At 56.9% G+C, this 13,686-nt stretch overlaps 1 protein-coding gene across 1 annotated transcript; it reads right to left on the bottom strand.

Moving 5' to 3' along the window:
- Window positions 1–1,105: 1,105 nt before the first annotated feature.
- WNT6 (Wnt family member 6) lies at window positions 1,106–13,347 on the bottom strand. The gene is made up of 4 exons (XM_068543779.1): window positions 13,268–13,347; window positions 3,901–4,121; window positions 3,329–3,663; window positions 1,106–1,635 (listed from the first exon to the last, which is right to left on the bottom strand). The coding sequence occupies exons 1-4, from the start codon at window positions 13,345–13,347 to the stop codon at window positions 1,174–1,176; spliced, it is 1,098 nt and encodes a 365-aa protein (XP_068399880.1). The 3' UTR covers window positions 1,106–1,173.
- Between the last annotated feature and the right edge of the window lie 339 nt (window positions 13,348–13,686).

Consider the following 13,686-nt stretch of genomic DNA (forward strand, 5'->3'; position numbering starts at 1 on the left):
TCCCCACTGCAGTATTTGGACTGTGGGAAAATTGGGGGCTCTGAATCCCAGCCATTTGGCTATACCCTCTCTCATTCTCTCTGGAGTTAGATGGAGGCCTGAGGCCCAGTTCTGGCGAACCCAGAACCCCAAATCCTTCTTCTGTCCCTTTACCCTCACCATCAGCTTTCTGAGAGGAATCAGAAAGAAGGAAATGTGATTGGATGCCAAGAGAAACTTTGGGACAACTTTGCTTCATCTCCCTCTAAGTGTGATTGGAAATGCCATTCTGGGAGTCTTTTCAATGTTAATGGGGGTGAAGCTAGTTTTGATGGTAACAAAATCTGATGTTACTAATAACATTTTCATCACATTCTACAGTTTATAAAGTGCTTTAATCCTATGAGTTTGGGTGGCCCTAAAAGTCTACCCTCGAATTCCCCAGGGGCCACAGAAACAGAAAGACAGATAAAGGTGTCCCCCCCACCCCACCCCAGAATTAGGACAAGGGCTGTGGTGAGAACTGAGTACACCACCGGAGGCTTCTGGTCCTCTTTCCCTAGACCCTCTCTGCTCCTTTAAAAAGGCATCCTAGTTCTCCCCCAGCCTGCAGATTCAGCCCTAGATGTGTGCTAGAGAGAACAAGAAGAATGCCAAGGGAGATATTTGGTACTCTTCGTTGCCAGAAGAGCCCAATCCGGTAGGGGGAAGATAGGAAACCAGGGTGATGACCCCTGAGAGGCTAGTTCTATCAAAACCATCTCCCTTTACTCACTCCTTTCAGAGCCTGTCCCCATGGCAGTCCCCCTCCAAACTATGGGTCCAGTCCTATTGATTTAAATATTTTTATTGATACTAAATGCACCCACCCACCCCATGGCCAGCAGTTCGGAGGAGCCCCGCATCCCGAGGCCTAGAAACTGGCTCTTTGGTTTCTATCTGGGGGCCGAGGAGAGAGAAGGTCTGTATAGTCTCCCCCAGAAGCCCCCGGGAGCGCCCCTTGGAGGCTCCTCCGGTGCCCTGGGCCTTGATGAGCGGGCGTATATCTCAAGCCCCACCGCCTCACAGTTTCCAGAGAGGCCTGGGAGATGGACTTTCCCAGGGGAAAGCTGGCAACGCCCCCTGCTGGCGCCCAGAGGTCCCGCAGGTGCCGAGAGGCTGCTCTGCGCGCAGTCTGGGGAGCCGGGCGGCGGGTCAGAGGCAGAGGCTGAGTTCCTTGCGCACGCGGCAGCGGTGGCACTGCACTACGCAGCACCAGTGGAAGCGGCACAGACAGTTCTCCTCGAGCTGCACGCTCTCCTGGCGGTGGCCGCGGCCGCAGCACAGCAGGTCGCAGCCGCTGAGGTCCGGGGCACTGCTGTTGCAGGCGCGGCCGCGCGTGCCCGGCGAACCGGTGCGCCGGTTGGGGGCGCAGAAGTCGGGCGAGTCGGCGGCGTACAGTAGGTCAGCGCGGCCTGGCGGCTTGAGTGTGCGGACAGCGGGCAGCAGAGCCTTGCCGTCGTTGGTGCCCATGACACGCGAGGCGCCGTGGAAGCGCTCGAGCAGCCGCGCGCCCACCTCGCGGAATGGGGGCAACTTCTGCCAGCAGGTGCGCAGCGCGCATGAGCCCGACAGGCCATGGCACTTGCATTCGGTCCGCGTGTGGCTCCGCACGGCCTGCGGGGAGCAGAGGAGCGGGCGGATGGAGACAGATCCGGAAGGCGGGATACGGCGAGGCCCAGAAGACCGACAGAAAATAAGATGGGAAGGGTGGTGGATGAAAGAAAGAATAGAGCAGACCAAAAACAAACAAACAAACAAACAAAACAGGAGAGCGCAAAGTGGGGAGGAGGAAATCAAGGGCCCCACAGCCCGGAGAGGAGGAGGAAGAATGATGGAGAAGTAGGAAGAACGATGGAGAAGTAGGAGAAGTGGGGAGTGGGGGGTCAGTATGCAGCGTAGAGGTTCCAGGATCCAAAGCCAGGGAATGGGGGAGAAAGCATAATGGACAGCAGGGGAGAGATTCTCCCTGGAGGGAGGGGGGTTGGGAAGGTGGCAGCTGTCGCACACTATTCCTCCTGCCAGGCCAACCCCCTCATTCCTGCTCCTCAGGGCCCCAGGCAGAGCAGGCTGCCTGGGCTCTGTCTCCGCCACCCCTCCCCAACCCTCTCCGACAGGTATGTGGGCCTGTCTGGACATTCCTCTCTGGTCCCCCTCTCACCCCCCTGCCCAATGCCTCAGGCCGGAACCCTAGAAGACATAGGATGTGTGTTGGGGGGGGGTCCCTAGCACAACCTAGAACTGAGGCATAGGGTGCAGGAGGGCCCACTGTGGATGCACTCCTGAGAACTGGAACCCAGGAGTCCTGCCCTTTATTTACTATTTATGTCTGAAGCTGGGGTCGAAGACTCACAACCCCACTAGAGATTTAAGGGGTCAGATGCCCCAGGAAGATCATTTCCAGAAGCTCAGAGTCCAGGGGCCAACCTGATCTACAGACCTGTACATCTCCCTCCTGCTCCCAGGCCCCTTCTCTTTCCCCCCATCGCCTCCTGTAAACATCTGACTCAGACTGCTTCTAGTCCCTGAACAGGAGATCATGGGACCCTCATCATCATAGAGGGAAGGGGAGAGGCTGCCAGGGCTCTGGACAGGGACTGGTCTGGGATTGCTGGGCAGCCAGTTAAGTGCCCAGATTCAATCACAGCTTTCTGGCCTCTGCCTGACCCCCTTCTACCATCAGGATCTACTTCTCATTCTTCACTCCTTTCCAAGCCCATTTTCCCTTGGACCTGTTTAGTCCATTTCCAGGCCTCCCCCACTTCTTCCGGCTCCCCTACCTCCAGACCCCATACCTTTACCTCGCCTCTGTCCTTTCTTTCATCCCCAGCCTTTGTCTCCCTCCTCTGCCCCTGCCCTGGCAGCCAGCTCCCTACCCACCCCAAGCTTTGCCCCACATGTCCTGTCTCAGAGGAATGTCCTCCCTACCTGAGGTCCCTAAAGGCCCTGGGTCCTCTTCCCTGGGTGTCCCCTCCCTACCCTGCCCACTGGGCCATCAGCCCCAGGCCCTCCCAGGCCCCCCAAGTAACTCCCTCTTCTAGGCTGGCCACTTCCCCTCCCACCTGCCCATCCAGGCCCCCAGCCAATCTTCCCCAGTGGTCCCCGTGGCCACGCTGGCTCCCCCGCACACATTAAGGAACTCCTACACTGCATACCCTCACTCACACCCTCACTTCCCCACACCCTTCCACAAACTCAGTCTTCCACACATACCACACTCTCCCACATCCTTTCAAAGCTACCCACACTCACACATTTCCACACACGCATTTCCACACACACACCTTTATACATCCCTGCCCAGACTCACCAGCCGGCCCGCCTCATTGTTGTGAAGTTGCACCAACGCACGGATGTCTCCGCGTCCCCGCTTGTGCTGCGCGTCCATAAAGAGCCTCGACTTCTCATCCCCGAAGTCCACGTCGTCGCCGCAGCCTCCCCACTCCCACGCGGCGCTGCCGTCGGGGGAGCCCGCGGGGCCCGGGGGCCCAGGGGTACCTGGCAGGCCGGGAGGCCGGGGCGGGGCCCGGCCGCGGGGCGCCTGGCAGCCACACTGCAGCAGCTCGCCCATGGAGCAGGCCTGCGTGACCGCGTGGCTGGCGCCCGCGGCCGTTATGGCAAACACGAAGGCCGTCTCCCGGATGTCTGCGGGGCAGTCAGACAGCAGGGAGGGGCAGTCAGACAGCAGGACCAAAGCTGGGTCCTGGGGGAATGCGGGGGGCCAGGCAGTGTGATGAGGGGTTGGGAGACAGGATCAGGGCAGGATGCCCTTTGACCCGTGGGAGAAGTGGGGCTCAGGCAGCCTACCCAAACCTCCACCCTCTCCTCTGATCCCCCAGCGAAGAGAAAGCAGCCCCCTCCTGGTCTCCTCCCCACACTGACCCTGCTGCAGGATGCGCCCAAAGGCCTTGCTGTGGCTGGAGCAGTTCCAGCGGCGGAAGCGGAACTGGAACTGGCATTCTCGAACCCCTAGCCGGGCGCCGCGCGCTAGCTCGGCCACAACTTCCGGCTCGGCCTGGCACAACTCAGCCTGCCGCCCTGCTAGCCGCCGTGCCTTCCTGCAGATGCTGGTAGGGTCCATGACCAAGGGGCTGCCCACGGCCCTGGGAAGCAAAGAACAGCAGATCAGGGGTGTAACTCAAAGAGCTTGGGTGAGCGGGAGGGAGACCAGCCGTGCCCAGCCCACAGCCAGGAGCTGTGACATGCCTCTTCCCCCACCAGCTCCCCGCAACTGAAATTGAGATTATCCTGTCTGGTTCTCTTACTATTCCGTTTGTGTGTCCCCTCTTAACTAGGTTCTAGACTGAAATTGCTACAGAGCAAGGATTCAGTATTATCCTTCTGTGTACATCTTCATTAATAAATCCTTATAGGAATTTGACTCAAGGTGAAGGCACCTGGCACCAGGTAGGCCAAAGTTAAAATTCAACAGGCCTAGTCCAAAAGGGAGACAAGGAGGAAATTAACCGAAGGAAGATCAAGAAGGCTGTCAAAGAAAAGAAAGTATATATCATAAAGAGATACCAAAGAAAAGTAGACAGTGACAGAGAAGGATCTGGTCTTAGTGGACCACAAGCTGGAAATGTGTCAGCTGATCAGCCCTGATGCTAGAAAAGTAGTGGCAATCCCAAAGATATAGAAAGCCACAGGATGTTAAGAGTGGCTAGGGAATGGAGCCTCTGAGGAAAGTCATACCTTCTCTCTAGCCCAGATTTCTCTTTCTGTCAAATGGGAAGGTGAAGCTTTGATCTCTAAAGTGGGCCCTCCCACCCTGATATCCCCTGTTTCCCTGAACAGGAGAGCAGGAGGAAGGAACTGGGGACTGAGTCTCTGAAGCACTGTTGTAAAGTAAGTGACACTGACCCTTCTCCTGCTCCAGGGTCTGTGACCTTTTCAGAGCAGGATGGCAGCAAGCCAAGCCCTGTGCACGGGGGTAACATAACTGATTGGGGAAGGGGATGCTGTTTGGCTTGGTGGGTAAAGACCTTCTGAGAAGTTCCACACACTTTCAGAAATCCCTCCGTTCTCAGCCTTCGTTCCTTCTGAGGAGAGCGCTGCCATTTGGTTGCCATACACCATACCCCTGAAGGTTCTACTGGCTAGGTATTGACACCTGAGTGGAACCACTTTAATTGGATTGCTCTTATTTGAGCACTTGGGGGCTGAGGGTAATTTGAAACCACTCAAAAATCCTTTAGCGGAGGGCAGAATAAAATTTTGGGTGGGGAGAAGTGGCACCAAGAGATAGAAAATGTAGAGGAAAATGCTGGTGGATAGGTGCCAAAGGTCAAGATGGCCTACTTTTCAGCTTAGCCTTCGTGTGCATCCGCCCCACTGTCCCCATTTGCTCTGCAGGTACGTGCTGACCAGGCACGTTCTGGCCCCAGGGCAAGGAGATGTAAAGGGCTTACACAGCAGCAGGAGGAATTTAGGTATTAAGCTAGAACTTCTCAACACTGAGGAGTGAGGTTTGAAGATGTGGTTGCAGGAAGATGTGTAAGCTCAGTCCTTTAAGATCTCCGACCACCCCCTGTGACACACACACACCACCGCCCTATCAGGTTATTGTCATCACCCCTACCCAAGGAGTCCAGGAGCCAAGGTTCTCTCCTCGGTGGACAGACTTATAGTCCAGAACCTCCTTTCTCCATGCTTAGGACCTGCCCATCACTGCGTTCCAACTGTAGCCTGGGAAGGTCCAGCCCCAACCCTGTCCTTACCTGTCTGTCTATCTCTCTCTCTCTCTCTCTCTCTCTCTCTCTCTCTCTATCCTTCCCCCTTCCACCTACTTATCCCACTTCATTACAAAAAGGATTTGGGGGCAGCTTCCAGCATGGTTGTACAAGGTCGGCAGATAAGACTATGGAGTGAGCACCTTGAGAGTTAGGACTGTCATTTTCTTTTATCTCCCATGGCAGATTTTTAGCTACTTAATTTGTATTCCCCCCCTCTCCCATTTTTTAATGAAAATTTGCATATTGTGAACAATTACTATAATACTACAATGAATACCATTTAATACATGTTTTTGAATGAATGAATGAGCCATCTAAGAAGAAGGTCCTCACTTGAGCCCAGGTCCCTGTCCACATGTGGTTTCATGACTCCTAATTAGCTTCCTGAAACATTTTCTTTTTCCCCAGCTGCATTCAGAGGCAGGGAAGCGGGCCTGCCCACAGCTGTCCAGCTTCTCTTCTGCCACCTGCATGTCCAGAACTCCACCTGGGAGTCTGGGGCCCTGCAAACCCCCCTTCCCTGCCCCACCCCCATGCTGCTAAGTTCCCCACTCTCCCCTCCCCAATCCTGCCCTCTGCTAACTCCCTGCTTTCCCAAGGCTGACTGGCCTTATCTTCCCAAGGTTACTCTGCCCTATCCCTCTCCTCTCCCTCCTCCTGCACTAGGAAAGTAGGAGACGGTGTGGGTATGCAGGCAAGAAAGGGAAAAACCTCTTGACCTTGTCTTTTTCCCAGGAGCTTGAGATAGGAGAGGAATCAGGAGGAGCATGAGGGGCAGGGCCCTCCAGGAGGTGGGGCTGGCCCTTCACAGCATTGAGGGGCTGCCCCAGAGTCAGTTTCTGGTCCGGGTCTGGCTCCCCAGGCTGGCTGGCTGCCTGGGAACTAGACTTGTTTACAAGCCAGTCAGGAGGAGGGATGGGCAATAGTAGCGGCTAGAATCCCAAGGGACTAGCTTGTTCCCTGCCCTCCTGTCCTCACTCCCATCTTCAAGTCACAGGAAAGGAAACTCTGAAGCGTACTGGCAGAGGAGCATTGGGCAAAACAACAGACCTCGCTTTTGTACCCTGGTCTCTGTCAGCTCTGGGTGAGCTGAGCCACTCTGGGCAAATCAGTTCCCTCTCTGGGCTTCAGAAAAATGAGGAGTTGGCAAGAGAGGCTTGAATATCCCCTCTAACTTTAACACCATCTTTAACAGCATCAAGAAAGAACTCCCCCATCTCCCTTCTTCCTTTACCCTCCTTCCTTCCCTTCTGCTTCCTTAGGGAATGAACTCTGCTGTGGGGGCCCCTGAGTTAGCATTGGTCTGAGATCAGCCCAGAGAGGATGTGCCCGTTTGGGAGCATCTGCGTGTTTGGAGCGGGGGCGGTGGCTGGAGCACAGTGGTGGTAGGAAATATATAATATATAACATGTAGGATCTGAGATCCTAAACAAATAGCCACTCCTGGGCATAGAAAAAACAAGGCTAGCCCTAAAAGAAATCAGTATGTAGACAAGACGGGACAAGCCTGGGTTTGGCCATTCTAGCTGGCATGGCCTGTGCCAAGATATCCCTCCCAGGGACCTTGGTTGGCAGAATAAATAGCCAAGTGAGGTGGCACCAGGGGCCAGCCAGTTCCTACTGACAACATCTGTAGATCTAAGCCTTGGAGGCCCGGGCTTCTGGCCTAACTTACCTTTCCATCCCTGGATTCAGAGGGCGGAAGAGAATGACAGAGATACTCTAGTCCAGCTCCACCCACTTCACCCTTATTGTACAGGTGAGCAAGATGAGAAGAGAGGTGACTGACCCTGGCCACTCAGTGGAGGGATCCCCGCTGCGAGAAATTTAGGTGAATATTTTAAAAACCAAAGGGACTGGAGGAAACGGCCACCTGAGGTCTTCAGATACCTCATGTGGCCTCGCATACCATCCTCCACATAGCCCTTACTCTGAGCAGGGTTGGCTAACTCAGAGCCACCCCCTCGCCACCCCTAAGTCATCAAAATCTCACCCAGCAGCTCTCCAAACCCGCCTCAGATCCCACCTGCTCTAAGGAGCCTCCCCTGGGCCCCAGCCCTCACTGACCTCCCCCACTTGCATCACTCCAAGTGTCACTCCTTTGGGGGGGGTGCTTGTTATGCTGCGAGGGGCATAATTATTTTGTCATGTTTTCTTGTCTTCTCTCTCCAATTAGATATGAACTCATTCGAGACAAAGCCCTCAGGAAGAAGTAAATGTCATTAGCAGAACATATTCAGGGGTTTGAAGAGCCATCGGACTTGGGTTTGGATCTGGGCTCTGCCATTTGCTGGTTCTATGATGTTAGCAAGTCCCTAGCAAGGGAAGCTGGCACTTATCATTGGTTGAATGGATGACGAAACTTAACCTTCTGAGCCTCAGTGTCCTCAACTGTAAAATGGAAATAAATAATACCTGCCTACTTCCCAGGTTACATGTGAAAAAAGCCTGTCCAGAGAGTGGACTTCCACAAGTGTTTTGTCTTCCCATTCACACCCTTAATCATCTCCTGGGCCTGTACAGCGCACGGCAATCAGGCAGCATTTGTGAATTCCTGAGAACATGCTTTTCTCCAACTCTCTGCCCTTACTTAGCCTGGATCCCAGTGTCTCCTCCTCCCCTGTCAGCCCAGCCCATGGACCAGGAGCGCCCTCCAGGACCCCTCCCTTCCCCATCGAGCGCTCCTCGGTGGGTGGATTCTTGAGGCCAAGAGGATCACAGATCCTTCTGATGCCTGCTCCTCTGAAGGGTCTCACAGCCAGCCCGCCCCACCCCCCCCAGTTCCCCACACTCCTTAGTCTGACCCTCACTCCCAAGAGCCAGCAGAGGGAGCCCTGAGCCCTGGGGCCGTGGGCGGGGGCTGCACAGGGGTGGGGGAGGTGGGTGGTGGAGAAGGGGCAGAAAAATGTTGCCTGACGGCTGCTGAGGCAGCTGGGCCCGGGCCTGTGCCCGGCCCGCCTGTCCTGTCCTGCTCTGTCTAACTCGGTAATTACTGCTCCCCCTCCCCCCGTCCCTCCCCCCTCCCCGACCACCACATCAAAGCCAGTGATGCCCCAGCTCCATTAACCCCTGCCTCCCCACGGCCCCCCACCACCCCAGCCCAATCTGGTTCTCTCTGCCCCGTCCTGGATGCTGCCCTTCCCACCTCCTCACACTTCTCTCCTCCTCATTGCTCTTGGAAGAGGCAGGGGCTTTCCCTGCCCTGAATGACTTCACGGCAGAAGAGGGCTTCCCATTGGTCAGGGCTGTGGGAGGCAAAGGCATGGACACAGTGACCATCCGCTGGATATCCCGGTGAGCATCCGTCATGTGCCTTCTGTTCTCCCATGCTGAGGTGGGGAGCACTGTGTGAGGGTGGGGATGGGGGAGCAGAAGGGGCCCGTGGAAGGCCCTGTACCCCTTTCCTGAGCCCCACAGCACACAAGGGTGCGGTACTCAGCAGGAGGGGGGCTCCCGGTCCCAACCCTCAGCGACTTGCATTCTGGGGGCCCTTGGGCAAGTCGCCTCCTGTCCCTGAGCTTTGGCTAGAGTTCTCACTGTAAGTGAGAAGATTGGACCAGATGATCTCTAAGTCCTTTCTAGATCTAACTTCTGGATTAAACAGAGGGCTCCGAGCTGGAGAAACCAGCCAAAGAGGCCAGGTGGAAAGCGGGTGAAGAACCCTCCCAGCGACCTTTCCCTCCCTGAGCTCCTCCTCAGGCAGTCCAGGGGAAGCACCCAAGATCTCACCACCACCCCTCACCGCCCCCCGCAGGAAGGAAGGCGCAGGCTAGAGGGCGCCCTCTCCAGCCCCCAGGGGCCGGCTTCTGCGTTCCCCAGCGCCTCCTGCTCTGGCTGGCTGGGTGCCCTACTGCCAGCCTGACCGAGGCCTGGCTGCCCGCCCCACCCTCGCCTCATCCCCTCCACAGCTGGATTTCTCCATCAAAGTACACACTCTGGAATCCCCCTCACTGGGCCCTGGTGATCAAGCCTCCCACTGACCTCCCCCCACCAACTCCTGGCTTCTGATGAGAACGGGGCAGGAGGGGGCTGCACCCCTCAGGAAATGTCACAGTGCCAGGACTCTGGTGGGCTCAGGGCATGCTCTGGCCTGGACCGAGCCAGCCTCCTTTTGCCCCTGCCCTTTTCTGCTCACAGCCCCATTGTCTCCCTCCAGGGGAAGCTGCCAAGGCGGGAGGCCTGGAGGGGGGGCTGGATGGCCACCCCACCCCCGCCCCATCCTGAGCCTGTGGGGGCCAGCCACAGGAGTGCCCATGAAGGGTCAGGGGCCCCAGAGGAAGAGGGGATGGGAAAGGGTGGGGGGGTCACAACTGGAAAACCGGGGTGTCGGGAAGAAACCTGGGTCCTTTCCCTGCTTCCCCGAGGGACCAGAGGTGAGGCTGTCCTAGGCGTCTGTTCCTGTTTCCATAGGGAAGGGAGGCAAGATGAGATGGGGGAAGGGAGTGAGACTGAGTGGTGCTTCTCCTAGTGGAACAAGGGGAGGGTTAGTTTCTTTCACAGAAACTATACAACAGAAAGAGGAAAGAGGAAGGGAGAAGAAGGGAGATTGATTTGGCTATTCTGTGAGAGTGAGCTATTTTCTACATCCACTGATTGGAGGTATAAATAAAGATGGGTCAGACGTTGAGAAGAACTTCCCGGGGGAGGATGGAAGGGGGGCAGGGAGCAGGATAGGAGAGGTGGGAGCTGATGACCAGAACGGGATCTGTCAGGGCCAGAGCATAGGCTGGATGGCCTGGAGGCAGTAAGCTGGACAAGATGACCTCAAGAGAGCCTGGCCAGTGTCCTGGAATCTGGGATTCTGCAATTCACAAAGATATGGTTACAGATGGGAGAGAGACAGACAGAGGCCAGAGGCAGAGTTTAGAAAGCATGCATTGCATCGGAGAAGATGGGGGAGGGGGAAAGAAAGTGGAAGGGAAACTTCTCCGGGACCTGGAGCCAGGTCCCTGAGCCTATTCCAGGGCCTGGGCCGCTCTCCTCCAGGACCCTCCTTTCCTAACCGGGACAGTCCAGTCGCTCAGAGTTCCTGGGGTCCTGTCTCCTCCCAGCCTGGCTGCTGCTAGAATGTCAGCGTGGAATTCAGTGGGCTGCTGCGAGGCCAGCTGCTTTCCTGTCCACCTCTAGAGCTCTGGCCTGGCTTCTCTGAGAAGCAGAGAGAAGAGGTCCAGCAAACCAGTCCTAGACATCAGGGAGCAGCCTGGAATCTCCTGGCCTGAAGAAGCTCTTACTTATGGTGAAGCCTCCGGGGTGGGGGCAAGGAATGACAGGAGCCTCTCAGAAGCATCTGAGTGAGGCATTCGCCAGACACCTTATCATCCCAACCCCTCACTCTTCACCCAGCTCGCCCTGCAGCTGTGGCCATGAAGGCCTCTGTGTTCTCCCACACCTGCCTTCCTCATCTCCTCCCCCACTCCCTGCTTTCCAGCTTCAGGGTCAGTCTCCAGGGGACCAAGTCTCTCTCCCTCTGGTGTGGCTCCCACCCAACAGCCCTTCCTAAACAAAGGAACCCCCATGGATACAAACCCTAGAAAGATGAACTCAGCAACACTCCAAAAAACTGTCCCCAGCACCTTCAGTCTTCAGGGCCCTAAAGACAAACGCTTGGCCTTCCAGGAGCAGGGAAAAGAGACCCAAGAGGAGATGGTTGTCAGTAAAATGCATAACTGGCATAGTTGCCCAATGCATGGAGTGCAGTGGGAGCACAGAGAAGGCAAGGGAGGGAAGACAGAGAGACAGCTTCATGGAGGAAGTGGTATTTTTAACTGGAAGGATGAGAAAATTGGGACAAATGGGGCAGGGGGAAGGGAAGGCAATAGCCATCAGGGAGAGACTCCTGTCCCCATACCTTGAGGAAGGGCAAAGTTAGGAAAGGTGTGCATGGGGAACAAGAGATAGAGATCCCTTTACAAAATTTTGCTGGGGACCCTGGATTTTACATTTAAATTAATCCCCCTTTTCACCCATGGGGACTCTGGCCAGAACCTGGGGTGTCGAGGAGGAGACTTATATTTAGGAGCACCTCCTAATGTCCAATTATGTTGTAGGTCATCCCACATAACCCTCCTATGGAGCCTGCCAGCTAGGGGGACTGACTGCCTATTCTACAGTTGAGACATCTGGGAGCAGGGAGAAGTGGCTTGCCCAAAGTCACAGGCTTAACAAATGGGGGAGATTAGATCTCAGGTCTGTCTATTTCAAAGCTGCTACTGCATTATTCTAAGTCCGGATCAAAGGGCGCATGTTCCCTAGCCAGGACCTAGGTCGTCCTCAGTTTGTCCCCTCAGCGACACCCTGAGGGACTTCTCTCCCACATCATGGAAGTGGGATGGTGGCCAGCAGCTCCTTGTGTGGGCATCCAGCTATCTTCCTAGAAGAGAGGGATCTGCCTGCCCCACCCCTTCTTCCAAATCCCGGGGTGGGAGAGGAGTGGAGGGTAGAGAATCCAGCCAGTGACATGGTGATATGCAAATAGACAAGACCTTGCCTTCTTACGATTGGCTGATGCACCAGCGGTATTGTCCAAGTCCCTCCTCTCTAAACACAACTATTCCGGGCGGGTCTTTGCTGCTCCTGAGACTGAGAAGGAAAAAAAAGTCTACGGGATCCGGATCTCTGAGCGGTCCCGGCCGGGCACCCACCTCCCCAGCCTCTGTCCACCTCCCAAGACTCGAAAGTTCCCGCAACCTTAGCTGCCTAGGCGTCTGCTCTAGCTAGGGCCAAGTCGAGAGGCTAGGTCTGGGAAGACTTCCCCAACCCTTGGCTGGCCAGGCCTCCCTCCCTTCCGCCAGGACCCTCCATGGTTCCCAGTACGTCCCGAGCTGCACATTTTTTCACCCATGACCCCTACATATGGAAGGGCATACGCTTGGGTCCCTTCCTGACTTTCCTCCTCTTTGGTAGGGGAGGAGGAAGTAGAGAAAGCTAAGGTTCTGACTCGGTTTCCCCTTTACGCTCCTTTTCCCGCCCCTACCGCCCACTCTGGAGGAGCCCAGACAGAAGCTGGTGGGTTTGTGGGCAAAGCAGGGCGGGGAAGAGGCAGCTGTTTGAGTCTTCCTGCCTGTGGCTTCCCACCTTGTTCCCCTCTTTCCCCCAAATCCAGCCCTCCTCCCCTAAATCCAAAGCCCTCCTCACAGACTCTTTTATTCGGATCTCAGACTACAGATCTTGCCCGTCTCCCCGATGTCTTTCCTACCCATCTGCCAATTCCTTGGTGACCTGGATTGGGCGCGTAACCTGGGGTGGGACACAGGAGAAGGAAATACAGTAGAATGTAAGGGGGGAGCGGGGGTGTGTGGGCACATCTAAGTGGCAGTTCAGAAGTGCCCCTGGAGGAGGCTGGCAGGAGCGGCACGCACCTCCCCCTCACGCCTCCAGCTGCCCGGCGGCTGGCCTCTGCGCACAGGTAGAGCCCGGAGGCGGCAGGAGCGCAATTCAGAGCCCCACTATCGGTCCCGAGGTCCCCACCTTCGAGCTCCAGGAGCCCCGCGGGGACAGTCAGACGCAGTACTCACCACCACAGTCCGCCGACGTGCGCCGGACACAGGAGCAGCAGGAGCAGCAGCCTCAGGCGGGAGGGCGCGGGCGGCTGCATCGTGACAGCTCTACCGCGGGCCGGGGCGGCCGGGGGACGAGGCTGCGGGGCCAGCCGGTGCGCGCGGGGGCCCGGGCTTCAGGGCGAGCGCGGCGACGGCGGCGGCGGCCGGGAGGCGATGGCTCCGGCGGCGGCGGCGGCGGCGGCGGCGGCGGCGGCGGGGGGGCCCATCCCGGGCGAGGAGGGCGCGGCGGAGGCGGAGAGCGGACGGGGCAGCCAGCGCCTGTGTCTCCTGCCGAGCTCGCTCGGGAGAAGAAATCAGAGCCGGGGGCGGGGGTGGGAGGGGAGCGGGGCCGGGGCGGGGGCGGGGGGCAGGGGGGCCGCGGGGGTGGCAGTTGC

This window comes from Eschrichtius robustus, chromosome 5 (assembly GCF_028021215.1).
Source record: "Eschrichtius robustus isolate mEscRob2 chromosome 5, mEscRob2.pri, whole genome shotgun sequence".
Classification (NCBI taxonomy): Eukaryota; Metazoa; Chordata; class Mammalia; order Artiodactyla; family Eschrichtiidae; genus Eschrichtius; species Eschrichtius robustus.

Coding starts and splice junctions, on each gene's coding strand:
- WNT6 (XM_068543779.1), bottom strand. CDS start 13,347: ATGCAGCCGCCCGCGCCCTCCCGCCTGAGGCTGCTGCTCCTGCTGCTC. Junction 4,122..13,267: donor CACGTCGGCGGACTGTGGTG/GTGAGTACTGCG, acceptor TTTGCTTCCCAG/GGCCGTGGGCAGCCCCTTGG. Junction 1,636..3,328: donor ACAATGAGGCGGGCCGGCTG/GTGAGTCTGGGC, acceptor TGCTCCCCGCAG/GCCGTGCGGAGCCACACGCG.